Source organism: Electrona antarctica, assembly GCF_951216825.1.
Source record: "Electrona antarctica genome assembly, chromosome: 10".
NCBI classification, from domain to species: Eukaryota; Metazoa; Chordata; class Actinopteri; order Myctophiformes; family Myctophidae; genus Electrona; species Electrona antarctica.
Window position 1 is genome coordinate 35,825,626 of NC_136791.1, and position 16,957 is coordinate 35,842,582.

Here is a 16,957-nt window from a genome sequence, read left to right on the forward strand (position 1 = left end):
TATTATATGTTATAATAAGATGTTTGGGTTCAGATAACTTATGATGACCATAGCATCCTTTTGTATTGTAATGCCTTTATGTTGTAGCCTACATTTGTAATATAGATGAATGAAGATAATGGTTATGAGGAGTGCATCAGAGAGAGAGAGAGAGAGAGAGAGAGAGGAAGTGTGGAACAGAAAACAGAGGGTGGGTGGAGTGAGAGTGCTCTTTAACAAGCTGTAATTACTATTACATCAGAGCTAGGAGCAGGGACGGCCAGGTACCTCAAATAACCTTTGTTCTCTGCAGAGAGGAAACACAGCCAGCGAGAGACAGAGCACACTGGGAGGGGATGACAGACAGACAGACAGACAGACAGACAGACAGACAGACAGACAGACAGACAGACAGACAGACAGACAGACAGACAGACAGACAGAAGCCTGATTCATACTTTGTCATCGAAAAAAGAAACCCCCTGTCACGTATATGCAACACATTGTGAGCTGGTAGGCCCGGGTTTCTTGTAGCTTATCGATCTGCTATTTTTGGCACGTGACATGGCCGTGCAATTGAGCATAAATTAGGCTAGACAGCAACAAAGAGAGGTACACAGCGTTCTTTTAATTTTGAGAATGTACCAAATGTTACCAAATAACATTTCTACACTCGTTAGTTGCAAGTGGATAAATTAGCAATGATGATTTTACTGTGTATAGAGAGAGAGAGACTGACAGACACAGACAAATACAGAACTGAGAGAGAGAGAGAGAGAGAGAGAGAGAGAGAGAGAGAGAGAGAGAGAGAGAGAGAGAGAGAGAGAGAGAGAGAGTGTGTGAGTGAGAGTCTGGAATGAATAGGAGAAAGAGAGGTACTCAGTCTGAAAGAAAGATAGAAACCAACATAGGTGAAGATGGACACAATAATGTCTTCTTGGCTTCACCGTCCGTCCGTCCGTCCGTCCGTCCGTCCGTCCGTCCGTCCGTCCGTCCGTCCTTTCATTAATTCCTATTACAGGTCTATATCTAATCTTTGGAAACTAGGATTACTTGGATTACTAGAGCCACATATAAAGCTTTAAAACTATATGCACTGTGATGCTTGACATTCATGCACTTAACACAGAAAGATCCTTGCCATCCCTTTATTCGGCTTCTTCTTTTTTCTTTTTACTTACTAATCTACAACCTCGTGTCGTGTTCTGAGATTTTGGAAATATTATTTGGAAAATAAACTTTTAAAAGGTTTTAAGTGGTTAGTTACAATGGTTAATGAACACTGAGGATTTTACTGTGTGGTTTTGGCTCGACTTCTTAATTGCTAGGTTCAGGTTGGATTGAGGTTCAGCACACACATTCGTTTTTTTCTCATGCTATACTGCTGTACTCATGCTAGGTCATGACACTGACACAAACCAGAAAAGCTGTGAATAATGTTGATTGGCAGGTCTGCCATGTTTGGAAAGGTCTGGAAAACAGGTGATTTGTAGTAGAGGAATCATGTTGTTTTAATCTTAATCTTAATGTCTGTATGGATACGCAACCTACCACTGTTACAGGTCATGAATGGATATTCTCCATATTGTCATCTCTCAACTTCTTAATTGAACAATGAATGTACCTCCATCTTTTATGTTTTCATTCACTTAGGGGCTAGTAGTGGTTGTCCCCTGCAGGGAAAGTGTTACTTTCACTCATGAGTATGTATCAAAATGGACCCTTATTGGTCTTGATGCGTAGGTTGGGGTAAAAAACATGACGTGACGTGCCAGATGGATTGTCTCAAATGCACGGCACGAGGCTTGTGCTACTGGAGCTCCTACTGGTTAAAGAGCGTATGAGATGAGCATCTACAATCTACGATCGGCCTTGTTTATTTTGAGATATGAGCGGAAACGGAATGTCCCAAGACTGAATACCACACACGTCAACTGTGCTGCAGCAGACACAGGAATTAAACAGGAATTAGCTTGACTCAAATAAAAAAATAGGTATATGGACTATATGCAGCTGCCCACATATGATTATAACACAACTACACGGCCATCGCAGGGCATTCATTTAATTTATAAAGACCTTATATTAGACTACAAATGATATGTGGAATTGCCTTCTGGACTGTTCCTCTGTCATTCAGAGCTCTTGGGGATGACAGCCTACGTCAGATTTAGCCTTGCCTCTTAACTCCACCCCTCCTGGCTGACCCCAGCAGAGAGGAACGTGGGAATGTTTGTACATCTGTGTGTGCGTGCGTGTGTGCGTGCGTGTGTGCGTGCGTGCGGCGTGCGTATGTGTGTGCGTGTGTGCGTGCGTGCGTGCATGCTTTTTACATGAAAAAATTGTTTTCTGTCATTATTGATTGCCTCTACACAAACACACACACACACCCACACCCACACCCACACACACACAGTGTTACAAACACTAAATTACACATTGCCCACAGGTCTGTGGGTGTAATTTATGTGTCAGAGTTGTCTGATGCAATCAAACATTTATAAAAAGCTATTTGGCTGAAAGTCTCCTATTGAATGTTTTCTTTCTTCAGAAAGGTAGCAAATGTTCTCTCTGTATGGCTGGCTTTCCTTCCACAGTATGAAAAAGAAAAATGGCTGAATAAAGGTTCATGGAGTTGCCTCATGATATATGAATAGGGTTAAGGGCAAACATGCTTCTGCTACCAGGGTCCTTGGACTCTGAAACTACCTGCAAGTTATTATTGTTAGATTTTAGGTCACTGTATTTAGAAATCATACAGTATATTTAAAGGCCTATTTCCACTTTTAGTTATCATCTATTAATGAATAGGATTTTTGGTTAGAATAATTCCCTGTCAGTTATTAAACCTTTAACCTTGATCCCAACTGCTATACTAGTGGTAGTTCAAGCGGTCTACAGGTATATACCAAAATGGGCAATGAGTTGAAATTCAAGGATTTATTTTCCTGGGGAAAAGTGCTTTAAGTCAGGAGTTAAAACTCATACTTTATCACACCAAGAACTATAAAACATTGCATAAAAGTACAAAGGTCTCGCTGTCAAAGGTCAAGAACCCTGGACGGTGTGCAAAGTCATTTGTACAAATTCAGCTTGCTAAAGGCAAGAGTAAGGACAGTTCTGACTGTCTTGGAGTCTGCCGGGTCAGGGACTCTGTAAGGGGAGCTCAACATGGGCCTTCCTTAGCACCTGCCTGTAGCAGGGCTCCAAACTAACTTTGCACCTTCCCATAGGTCTCCCAAATACTGTTTTATCCGTCCCAAAGTGAATGCATTCCTTCCCAAATAAGACTATTAAGGAGGTCATATATGGTACAGAGTTACATTGCACGAGTGTTGGGGTAATTACCTAAATCAACATGCTGCAACTGAATTGGTGCCGTTATGCAGTACAGGGATCTCCACTCGCTGTAATACAGTTTCAATATTACCAAACCAGTTGGTACCAACTCTGAAACCTCTGCAAAGCCTGCTCTTATTGACCCAGGTCAGGTTTCGCTGCACCAATATTGTCCAAAAGGGGGCTATTGTTATGGTCTGTCATACAACTTATGAACAAATTAACAGAACACCTCGGTAACACTTTACTTAAAGGTCAGGTCTAGAATGCATTATTATCACATTTATAGTGCATTATAATGCACTTATAAGGCTTCATAACACTCATTATAAATGAAATGTTTAAAATTGTGAATAATCAGAATCAGCTTTATATATTTTACAAGGTAAAGTTTACAAGGTAAAAAAGTGAGTGAAATTAAATTACACAGTACTTGAGATAAGATATGATGATATAAAGGTGTGTGATACTTATGGTTAGTTAAGGTGTGAGGAAAAAAAACATGCAACAAAAACCCTTTAGAATTACTCAGTATTGAAGATGTATGAATCTGGAACTGGTTGGAATAACGTGTTCCTTCCACGTGCTACGTCCAGCCAGGGAAACTTCCCCTGTCAGGTGAAAAGAAGCAGTTACTTTTGACTCCTCATGCATAGAAGGAAGCATGAGGTCAGTCCGCTGCCCCCCACGGTTGGCAGAGGAAGTGTAGTGCCCAGGATTACATTAGATATTTGACACTGGGTGAACAAATGGGTTGCAAAATCGTGGGATAAAAATTATGCTGTATGTATGAAGACAATATTGAGGAAATGTTATTCCATTAATATTGAGTTATATCAGGCTTAAACCTCAGCCCCACAGCGTGTAAAGTCAGTGAGAGAAGGAGAGAATGAGTTCAAGGCCGAACCAACAAGACTGCTACTACGTATATCCTTCTTCCTATTGTCCCTTTCCAACATGGAGCTTTGTGCGTGTCACATCACATGTGTGGTATGTGTATTCATGTGCTGTTCTTCCACCTTATGACCTGCTCATACATCAACAATTCAACACCTTATGACCTGCTCATACATCATCACCTTATGACCTGCTCATACATCACCTTATGACCTGCTCATACATCACCTTATGACCTGCTCATACATCAACACCTTATGACCTGCTCATACATCAACACCTTATGACCTGCTCATACATCACCTTATGACCTGCTCATACATCACCTTATGACCTGCTCATACATCACCTTATGACCTGCTCATACATCACCTTATGACCTGCTCATACATCACCTTATGACCTGCTCATACATCACCTTATGACCTGCTCATACATCACCTTATGACCTGCTGCTCATACACCACCTTATGACCTGCTGCTCATACACCACCTTATGACCTGCTGCTCATACATCACCTTATGACCTGCTCATACATCACCTTATGACCTGCTCATACACCACCTTATGACCTGCTGCTCATACATCACCTTATGACCTGCTCATACATCACCTTATGACCTGCTCATACATCACCTTATGACCTGCTCATACATCACCTTATGACCTGCTCATACATCAACTTGTACATCAATTCTCTTGATGTACTCTGTCTTGTACAGACACTTGGCTCCCTCAGGAGCTATCTGTTGAGCTCTATGGTGAATTTGACAGCCGTCAGGCATAGGCTGATTGATTCAACCCTCCCTCTTAATTAACCACCCAGCATGCTGCCTTTCTCCCCCAGAATATCTCCTTACTTTGAGATCTTGTGAAAACAAAAGACTGCAGCGTGCTTGGTTTTGATCAGGACTGTCTGACATTATAAAGTTCTGAAGGAAAGCAAAGGGGGGGGGGGGGGGGGGGGAGCATACGTATAAAACGGAATAGTTTGTCTTCATTAGACTCATGCGAAACACAGACTGTGAGGAACGTTGATGCCTTATAAAGTCATGATCAGGTGCATATTGTACAGCATGTGTTACATTATGAGTAGAGGAGGTACACGCATGTCTGTCCCTGCGTGGAAGTATAAAGTACTGTTGTTTTTCCTATGGGTATGTTTGCCTATAATGACGTATTTGATTGATTTTATTCGGTCAAAGAAATACAAGTTCAGTTCAACACAATATAGCGCCTTAAACCCAGGATATACACATACAGTGTAGTGGAAACTAGAACTGTTATAAGTGTGTGTGTGCGTGTGTGTGTGCATGTGCGTTTGTGCGTGCGTGCGTGCGTGCGTGCGTGCGTGCGTGCATGTGTGTGCGTGTGTTAAGGATAAACATTCTTGAGCAGGGCCACACACACAATACACCCTGTCCTCCAATTAGAATCATTTCCTGCCGCTATCAAATCCTGCTTGGCTCTTAAAGGCACAGTGACTAAAACAACGTTGCTGACGGGTATAAACCTTGTATGTCCAAAACCGTTTTATTTTGTGTTTTAAAAACATTTCAAGATAGTGAAAATAACCAATCTACAAACTCACCAGCATGCAATGCGTTGTGAGCTTGTGGATGTGCTATTTTCGCTACTTTTGTGTGAGGCTTTTATATGATGAAATAGGGCATTGATTTACGATAAAAACAGAAAACTGAGAAAAGGGTTGAAATATGAGGTTTCTGCTCGACAGCAACGACATACTTTGAAATAAGAGTAGCAATGCTGACTATAGGGTGCAACAGTTCATCAAAATAATCTAATTGAACAATTATTTAAAAAAATCATTGATAATCAGTAAATGTTTCACAAGGTTTTGCGATGCAATGTGTCTGTGAGCTTGTAGATCTGCTATTAGTTTTGTTCATTAAATAGAGCAACTGAATCATAAAGAATTGAATCACTAAGATAACAATCTATAGCTGCAACCCCAATACCGGCACTGAACCGTGCATGCATGTATTAAACTCACGGTGAACTTCGATCGTAATGTGGTGTCGAATGCTGCTCTGCGAGTCGGAAAGAAAACAGTTTTCAGGGCTTCCTGAACGAAAGCACTGACCACATGTTTAGTGGGAGTGCTTTGTGCGTTAATGACTAGTAACCACCAAACGCTAATGACTGCTAATGTTCTGAGGAAAATAGGTATAAGCAAATCACTCTTGTCGTGTATATATATGCGTTCAAAAGTTCAAATCCTACCCTTTTCTTCCTTTGCATTATTGTCCCTGCTTTGACCGATTGTCATATGACCATATTCAGAAGAATGTCTTAAAAGCAGCTCATGCAGACACTAGACAGTGCAATCCTAAGTGTTCATTTAACTCTGAGAATGTAGAAATTGATAAATAAACACAGATGATTTGGCTGTATAGACTTGTGACTTGGATGTGGAGGCTTTTCTCTTATTTATATTTGTGTTAATGATATTTGTGTTAATGGCAGCCTGAACTGAAGAACGATTCTAGATCCATTTTATTTTCACACACACACATTTTTGTGCGCATGTGCGTGCGTGCGTGCGTGCGTGTGTGCGTGCGTGTGTGTAGGGGTTATGGCTAGGCCACAGTACAGTATACAGTATATGTATAAGGGATCGAGGGTTATGTAATGGGCTAGTTGAGACTGGATTCTCATTCTGTACATTGTGCTGGGGTGGCCTAACCCCAGCACCCAGGTGCCCCCCCCCCCCCCCCCCCCCCACACACACACACACACACAAGATAAAGACCCAACAATAAAGTCCTGCGTTAATGTGTGTTGATGTGCACAGCTGCACATTGTGATGATGTTTCTACATATAGATGTGGGCATGTCTATAATGTCTGTACTGTACTGTGTGTGTGTGTGTGTGTGTGTGTGTGTGTGTGTGTGTGTGTGTGTGTGTGTGTGTGTGTGCGTGTGCGTGTGTGTGTCAGCGCTGGGAAGTCAGTATTTGTGCATTTCTAATTACAGTCAGGAAATGTTTATTCACGTTTGATTGGGTGGGACCAGCAAGGACCCTGGGTACATTTAAACAAACTATTTCGACATCCTGTTTAAATTCACTTTCTGGAGGAGAAAGGGGGGTTCTTTGCTGAGGTGGACAACTGGACACTTATGTAAGTCCAAGTCCATAGGCCTCCTCAGTGCATGATAGAAACAAAAGAAGAGTATTTCATGTATTTCACTTCATATGGGCCAGAGAAGCCTACTTATATATGCTGTACACACTGCAGCTGAAACAGCCACGGTCAAATTGATCAAATACTTACAGATATTACATAAGATGTGTATTTAAATTTTCTTACAAACAAGTATCATCCTCAATCACAACACGCTCCAGAGCCCCACCCCTGTGCCAATGACCACAACAATTACAAAAACTAAATAATAGAAGTAGCTATGTAATAATATAAGAGAAATGTCGATCGGCTATTTTCAGTGATTTGAGGAAGGAACATATGGTGCCAATAATTGTCCCTTTAGAACTTGTATTATGGCCTTTAGAACAGTCTAATACAGTGTTGGGTGGTTCAAATGGAACTAGATGAGCAGGTCTGAAAGCTTACAGAGCTTGTAGATCAAATAGGGGACTGTCCATCAGATATAGGGTGGTTAAATTAGTTAAACTTCATCTGTATACATTGCATTGGAATATTACTTAATAGTACCAAAATACAACCATAGCCATTTAGACTTGTCACTTCACTCACAATGTGCTACTCATGAATCTTGACTTGAAAGACAAGCTACCATGTAGACAGTATTGTGGAGACTCAAGAACTGGTTTTAAACTCAAGCCATCCATGTCCTGCTTGCTTCTCAATGCAGATTCCAAGATTACTTCACCGTCATGCTTTGCAGCTGCTCATGAGCTGTGAGAGTTAAGAATGATCAAAGATGAACTGAAAGCCACAGGTAAAAGTAAGGTACAAGCAGAATGAATCATGTTTCAACACAGCGTCCTTGCGGTAATGATTCACCATCAAAAACAAACAACCCATCATCGTCAGCTGAATCACTGGAAGTAATTGTGTTTACATAAGGAGTAGGTGATGTGCGAGTTCTTCAAAAAATTATGAGTGGATTTACTGGAAGCACTAAATGGTGCATTTATAGCGCCTTTATCTGAAGTGCTTTACATTTCCTTAATGTCAACGAAGTCCACACTCACAACACCAGAGGGAGTTCAACAAACCATGTGCAACCTAGATTCAGCTCAAACAAGAGATTAAATTAATTTCACTCCTATGCCACTAACATGTGGAATACCCTACCAACAGCCATTAAGACATGTGAATTGAAGACATGTGAAGCCATTAAGCCACTGCCACCTTGACTCCTTCAAAACCACTCTCAAAGAGCACCTACAGACAACTACAATTCAAAACTGGCCTCTTTCTCCCCATACTGGACATGTTTTTCCCTTTTTTACTTTCTTTAATCTTTATGAATATCATCTTCTTTATGATGATTTCCTGTTTTTTGTTTTTTTGTTTTTTAGAATATATATATATATTTGTACATCTCTAAATATTCTGAAGAATTGAAAATGGTGGTCACTGTTGCTAGCCATGCAGAGCCTATAGGGTTCATGTTGTTAATATACAGTAGCCTATACGGTTTAAGTGAGGCTTAAACATAGGGGTGGTACTATTGTACAGTATGTATACTGTACATACAGTCAGTCTCAACCAGGCCACTTCCTGTTATGATGGAAAAATCAAGACAGTTTGAAGTCCAGGACATGACATAATGTCAGTATTCACCTATAAAGCGCTAAACACTCCTCACCTACGCGAACCCTGAGGGTTGCTCTCTCTCAGGGCAACAATGGCTCAGAGGGATGTCCAGCTAGGCTCTCTTATATAGAGAGCTGTTTATATCCCACCATCCTCCCTCCCTTCCTCTATCCCCCCTCTCTCACTTAAGTTCAATCTGATTTCCTATATGAACTAAGGAAACATGCTGGAATTCAGGAAGAGGACCATTTTCCCTGAGCGGCCATTTACGATGCCTAGAGAATAGGGCCTCGAGGGTGGGGTATAGCGGCTATTAACGATGCCTAGAGAATAGGGCCTAGAGGGTGGGATATAGCGGCTATTAACGATGCCTAGAGAATAGGGCCTAGAGGGTGGGGTATAGCGGCTATTAGAGAATAGGGCCTCGAGGGTGGGGTATAGCGGCTATTAGAGAATAGGGCCTAGAGGTTGGGGTATAGCGGCTATTAGAGAATAGGGCCTAGAGGGTGGGGTATAGCGGCTATTAGAGAATAGGGCCTAGAGGTTGGGGTATAGCGGCTATTAGAGAATAGGGCCTAGAGGGTGGGGTATAGCGGCTATTAGAGAATAGGGCCTAGAGGGTGGGGTATAGCGGCTATTAGAGAATAGGGCCTAGAGGGTGGGGTATAGCGGCTATTAGAGAATAGGGCCTAGAGGTTGGGGTATAGCGGCTATTAGAGAATAGGGCCTAGAGGGTGGGGTATAGCGGCTATTAGAGAATAGGGCCTAGAGGGTGGGGTATAGCGGCTATTAGAGAATAGGGCCTAGAGGGTGGGGTATAGCGGCTATTAGAGAATAGGGCCTAGAGGTTGGGGTATAGCGGCTATTAGAGAATAGGGCCTAGAGGGTGGGGTATAGCGGCTATTAGAGAATAGGGCCTAGAGGGTGGGGTATAGCGGCTATTAGAGAATAGGGCCTAGAGGGTGGGGTATAGCGGCTATTAGAGAATAGGGCCTAGAGGGTGGGGTATAGCGGCTATTAGAGAATAGGGCCTAGAGGTTGGGGTATAGCGGCTATTAGAGAATAGGGCCTAGAGGGTGGGGTATAGCGGCTATTAGAGAATAGGGCCTAGAGGGTGGGGTATAGCGGCTATTAGAGAATAGGGCCTAGAGGGTGGGGTATAGCGGCTATTAGAGAATAGGGCCTAGAGGGTGGGGTATAGCGGCTATTAGAGAATAGAGCCTAGAGGGTGGGGTATAGCGGCTATTAGAGAATAGAGCCTAGAGGGTGGGGTATAGCGGCTATTAGCGAGAGACACAGAGAGAGAGAGAGAGAGAGAGAAAGAGAGAGAGAGAGAGAGAGAGAGAGAAAGAGAGAGAGAGAGAGAGAGAGAGAGAGAATGTGTACGAGTGGAGAGAGAAAGGGGCCATAGGGGTGTGGAGAAAGGCTTCAAGACAATCAACATCATTGCCCCTATACGTCTGCATTTTGTTTCATAAACAGAAGCAAACTATGTTGGCAATAATAAAATATTTACAGTAGCTTTTTAAGACATCAGCCTACCATTACAGCTCAATGTATATAATCCTCAATTGTAGTATTTCAGAGAGAAAGAATATACCGTAACATAATTAACCAAAAATGTATCTCTTTTTTTCTGTTCCTATTTTCCCAGGATCGGTTGTTCTTCGTGATGGAGTACGTGAACGGTGGAGACCTGATGTTCCAGATTCAAAGGTCGAGAAAGTTTGACGAAGCACGATCCCGTTTCTATGCAGCCGAGGTCACATCGGCACTAATGTTTCTTCACCACCACGGAGTCATATACAGGTAACATGTTAGCCTGATAACCCCCGTCTTCTGAATTACTATTACTCTTAAGGCTCATACATTGTAGGTGATAATTAGGTTTTAGGTGATAATCAATCACCTAAAAAGGTGACAATGAGTCAAGGCCATCATACTCGCAGTGATGTCCTTAAGCATGGACCCCCCTCCCTCTGGTTCAGATGCGCAACCCCCGTGCCTGCAAAACCAAGGGGACCGCCCACCCAACTTCTTGACCGATCAGTGAACAGCGGTGATAGCCCAGAATGAAAGGGGAGATGTCGATCAGTAAAAACAGAGGGATGTGTCAGGGTGAGCGGTAATAAGCAATTCACGGCGACGAGTGACGTAATGTTGTACGTTTTCTAACTTTAGAAAACTACAACGCGGTGATAAGCTATCACCTCAAACTGTAGTATGAATAGGCCTTTACATGACTTGGAAATTGCAAGATTGCCATTAAATAAAAACAGCGATGAATACATAAGTGATGGTTAAAGATCTTGTACTCAGAAACAAACATTATTAAAGTTCAGTCAGATAACTCACGAATAGATTTAACCAATATTTATTATAGAATGAGAATACAAGTGTGCATGTAATATTTTATCTTGGCGTTCGGCTCTGCTACATTTTTCTCCCTGCTCGGCACAATTAAACATCATCATTAAACATTAATACTTTCAGCACCATTGCCGTTGATTAATGCCAATTGAAGCCTAATTTTGATACTAACGCTTAACGCCATTGCCGTTGATTAATGGCAATTGCGCTTTTAAAGTGCATTCGATCGATCGAGCCATAATGCTACTTACGTTAGCCGGTTAGCACAGCACTGGATCGTCCATCATAGATCGTCGTCGCCATAATAATCCATTCTATCCGTTTCTTTCAATCGCCTGTATCTCCTATTCCTTGTCCCAGATGTCATTTTGGTCAAAACAGCGTTTCTTTGACGGCACAGAGCCGGCGATGTGGAGCGTTCCAGTACCCCGGTTTGGATTCACATTGTAAACAAGGCCTATCTCGGCTCCGTTGAGCGTCCTAGGATAAGCTACTTCCGGTAGACTGAAACTGTGGCTTTTCAAAATAAGAGCTCGACTGGAAGAAATGCTGGCGTGAATTAGATCCTAATTTTTCAATAAATGCTAGCGCTGAAAGGGTTAAGAGCAGGGAGATAGATATACAATAACAACCCCCCATGGGGAACATAAATAGCAGGGCCCACCGGTGGTGCTGGGGTGGTGGTGGGAGCAAACATCACATAACAACCAGGAACCACATGCAGAAGGAAGGCAGGAAGAGCATGCAGTCTAAATACCCCGCCCAATTGGTCAGCTGACCATCAGCGAATGACATGTGGGTCTTGCAAACACTGAATACACCCACATGGTAATGCAGCATATTAACCCCTTGAGTATAAGTATGCACCCTTGAGCACAGCATGGAGCCGCTCGAGTATACCTGCCTGAACTAACTCCGCAAGCTACGTATCATTTATTGAAGACCAAGGGCCAGATTAAGCAAGTGGAAAAACCCATGCGGTAATACAGATTTTGGCCTCGCTCTGCGCCTTTTCGTATTATGGAAGCCGTGGTGAACGCTCACTCATATGGAATACCACGTTCCTGAATATTTTAGCATTGGGGGAGTGTCCATATGTTAATTATTTTCGCTTTGCGCTATTTGCTATTAAGCCCCTTGACCTAAAAACACTCAGCGCATACTGATTCCGCCTGGGTCTGACCACGTCTTAAAAGCAAAAAGCACTGTTTGATTTTACACTTGAGCGGCTCTGGAGTGTTGCCATGTCTGTTTGCTGTTTATTATAAGCGGCTTCTTTTTCTGCAAAGTTGCTTGTAAATATTGGTAGTTGTGGTTGCTTTTCTTGTTTCTAAAGTGCTTATTTGGGCTTTTCTCCTAATGTTGTTTAAACCAGTGATCCTCACACAGCGACATTCCCATGTCAAGGACCCCCAGATGAATGCATTTGCCCAACTAAGCCAGTGACCCCCATGACAGATTTGTGTTTTTAAATGTTTCAATAACATTTTTCAAAAATATTCCACAATTGTCACTTTTTTCAAAGATTACTTTTGAAAATAGCAGATCTACCAGCTCACAATGCATCACATTCATTAATTAAAACTATGAACTCTGACGGCAGGGGGATATATATTTATAATGATCATTATAACAATGTGCAAGAAAATATGTAAAAAGAAGGAAGATTTTTATATTTGTGGACAATCAAAATATGCTGGAAATTTTAATGTGGTGTCATTAAAAGGAATCTTGATATGGCAGACTCACTATCTAGAAAATAAAAACATGGCACTTCATTTAAAATAGGTTGCAGACCCCTGTTATATGCGATTCTTTTGGGAGTATGTTTATAGACCTATTTACTTGTTTCTATGAGACATGGCAACAGCGAGCTTTCTGGCTGTCTGGCTTTCTGTTGTTGAGATTGTAAAGGGTCATATATCGCTCATTTCTCAACCTTTTTTAAAAATTAAAACATCTCCATAATCATTGGGAGGTTTGCTTTCATACGCTGTATCACACCCGACTCAATTCTTCTTCAATAAAATGCTACGAGCGAAGACCATAACATTGGGGCCGCAGCAATACGCATGGCGCACGTATGGCATTTCAACTCATTCCTTCGTCGTGACTCGAATGAAATAAAATAAAATAAACGTTATTTTACTGGTGTTTTTCAATAGAAACAAATAAAGAGCGTGTGTGCAACAGTGCATATACGTGCATGCACTATATGCTATATTTCCTCCTTGTCGGGATGTGAGCTCTTCACAGCTCTCTTTCATATTATTCTTATAATATTTGATATTATAAACACTCATGGTTCTCTCATTTCTCAACCGTTTTTTAAAATGTAAAAATACCCATATTCCTTAGGAATCTTGCTTTCATTCGCTGTATGGTACATGGTTCTATTTTTATCGAATTAAACAATATCAAACAAACTTGTATGTTCGGGGGTTAGACGATTCTGGGAACATTACGCATGGATTGCCAATTTGCCAGCCAATGCTGCGTATCTACTCGCAGTTCCATTCCGATCTGAAAGGTATAGGTATAGGTGCCATTTCAAAGGCTTAGTTATTCATTTATGAATCAAATGAACTAGAATAAAGATTTTTACAGCTGTTTTTCATGCTTAGAACAGAAACAAATGAAGTGATGATGTGCGTATATCTCCCTCCCTTAGCATATGGCTGCGCCGCTGTAATGACTTTCCAATGAACACTGCAAGTTACTTAACAAAATAGAGACATAGGCCTACAAGCTATGCACATCATGGCTGTGACAGCTTGTGGATCTGTTCTTTTGAGGCATAAAGGTGACAGCATGCAGTGCAATAGGAATAATTAACCCAAATGTGACAAAGTCATGTCATGTCTATGGTGCCAGTCTGCAGAAATGTAATACCGCTTCCAGAAAAGGGCGCATTCCGTATGAGGACATCAGCTGACTCGTAAAGAGAATAGTACGGACATGTTCATTGGGTAAGCCTCAAAACTCCCTAAAACACTCCCATGACTAATTCAAGGCCGTTTTGCTCACACCACGGGGTGTCGAAAGCGCTTCTTACCAGGCCCATAATTGTAATATGACATTGCCCACGCCCCCACGTCTTAAAAACTGTAATATGATATGTAATTAGATTCCACTTGCTTAATCGGGCCCTAAGAGACAAAGCAATCCATAGACTGTGCTGTGCCTTACATCAAACCAAACCCGGCAGCAAAATACATATATATTTTTAAACGACAAGAATAAGAATGTCCTCAGCAAGTTTAATGGCAATCTTGTCTGTTGTTTTCTGAGATGTATTGTTTGGACTGTTGGACTGGTAGACCAACATTGCTATCCTTGGAGCTTTTCTGTGTTTTTGAGGGGTGCTAGCCCCCCCTATGCCCAGCTTTGTGTGAATACAAACATTGGCTGATGCTTGGCTGATCACCCCAGGCCCATAGCAATGATTTGATTGGTTGAGCAAAGTACATATTGAAGATAAAAGTGAGGGCAGAAAAAGTGAAGGCGCCAAAAATGATTGGCCGGAATGACATTTGGGATGATTTGATTGGTTGAGCACGGAATGTGATGTATGATGATGTATGATGATAAGAGCGGCCCTCGCTTCACACACGTGTGATTTTTGTCGTATATGTTTGGCGTATTTTCTTTGTAGGCTCGCCCAGGCCGGTATATTCCTCCCACCATCTCCTTCATAAATCATCTAATTGTGTGTTTGGAGATGGCCTTTATTTGCACTCCACTGTTGTACTGAGCCTTCCCTTTAGCTTAAACCAGTGGTTCCCAAAGTGGGGTCCCGGGCCCCCAGGGGTACTTGAGGGAGTTCCAGGGGGTACCCAGCTAAATGATATTTAGGAACCAAATGGACCCTTATGGGTCTGTAACTCAGAGATTGTACAAATGGAACCAAATGGACCCCCATTTTGTTCCATTTGTACACTCTCAGTTAAATTAACTTTGATTTTACAATATACATTGGGATTCCAGAGATAGAAATGACATTAAATAGGGGACCGAAAATGCTTGAAAATCACTGCTATAGCCGTAAATATCTTCTCTCATGGGGGTCCTTGGCATATGTCTTCAAATGGGGGTCCGCGGGCTAATTGGTGTCAATTTAGGTCCTTGACATGAAAAAGTTTGGGAACCACTGGCTTAAACAGTCTGACTACCCTCCCCTGATCTCTCACTAACATGGCATAACTGCTATTTTTATTTTCTGTTTTTTGAGGGTCCCTCCTATGTCCAGCTTTGAGGGTTTTGTAAACACAATGTATAAACACAAACATTTATTAGGCCACATAGGTTTGAAACAACATTTTTGCTGTGCGGCTTTCGGCTGTGTTTCGACTGCCCCCCCCCCCCCCCCCCCCCTCATACAACAAAAATGTTGTGTCAAACCATGTGACTCCCATTCCCATAGACAGTTTGAGGGTCTGTGTAAACAAACAAAACACAAACATTGAAGACAAAAGTGAGGACGCAAATTGTGATTGGCCAGAATGAGATGATGTACACTACAGTATGATGACGTCACGTGTGATGATAAGAGCGCCCCTCACTTCACACGGGTGTGATATTTTATTTGTTTATCACACAATTCTCTGTAAATGTACGTAGCTTCTTTTCTGACATCATGGAACCACCGTGTCTGGCACCACCTTGCACCTTGTTCATTCTAATGTTTAGTAGAACAGTAGCTGAACCACTTGACCCTATCTGTCTCCTTGCTTATACTGTGTTGCAGCCACATCATTTTCAGTTTGATGGAACAGGATGTTTGTGTTAACAGGCAACAGCACCTAATAATGTCAGCTAAGGATATGATTTTTTATACATTGGGACATAACTAACACTCAATTGTGTCCTAAGCTCATTTGACTCACACACCTTTAACCATAATTATTTATATTATAACAATGCAGTCAGTGCGCACCCCTTTCACAACACCCTATGTCTGAGTCACAAACTCAGACATAGGGCTCCATCTTGCGGCAGCCGGCAGGGGCCCTTTTTCCTTAATTTGGGGATTTAGTATTGTGTGAGAGGTGTGGCCCCGTAAATGTTGTTATCTTGTGCCACAGCCTAAGTCCCTAAAACACCTCCATTACCCCTTACATTATGCATAGGTGTGGTTTGGGCGTTACAATGAATAAACCAATCACTGTGCCACCTGCCATTGCCTTTAAGAGATCCATTATCCATTTAACATTATGCCCAGTGATTTACACTATGGCCCATGGCCATGGAAGAGCGACACACGATTCTACCTTGAAATATAGCCTATTTTATTTGATACAGCGGCCGGGTTGTTTTGTGTCCAGTAGCTCCAACACAGTCTCACTCGTACAAATCTAATAACTTCTTTGACTAGACAATTAAACACAATAAGCACAAGGAATTGACACTGCTGATTATAGTAAAATTCCAATCACAGAGATTTGTGGAGAATTAAGACAGAACAAGACCTCTGAGCTGTGAATGTTGTGCAACATGACTCAAGCCGAGGCAGCTCCAACTCAGGTCTGATCACCGTCTCAGAGTCAGGAGTGCATTCTTTTATCAAATAGAATTCGCATTAGGGTTGGTTTGAAGAGGCACTTTC

The 16,957-nt window shown here is 42.0% G+C and overlaps 1 protein-coding gene across 1 annotated transcript in view; it reads left to right on the forward strand.

Annotated features, from left to right (window-relative positions):
* LOC306931282 (protein kinase C epsilon type-like) overlaps positions 1–16,957 on the forward strand; it is a gene marked incomplete at its 5' end in the record, with an annotated part of 95,544 nt that overhangs the window by 62,325 nt on the left and 16,262 nt on the right. The window contains one exon of the mRNA XM_079512586.1: positions 10,637–10,791. Coding sequence (XP_079368712.1) covers positions 10,637–10,791 — 155 coding nt within the window. The remainder of the gene's footprint in view (positions 1–10,636; positions 10,792–16,957) is intronic.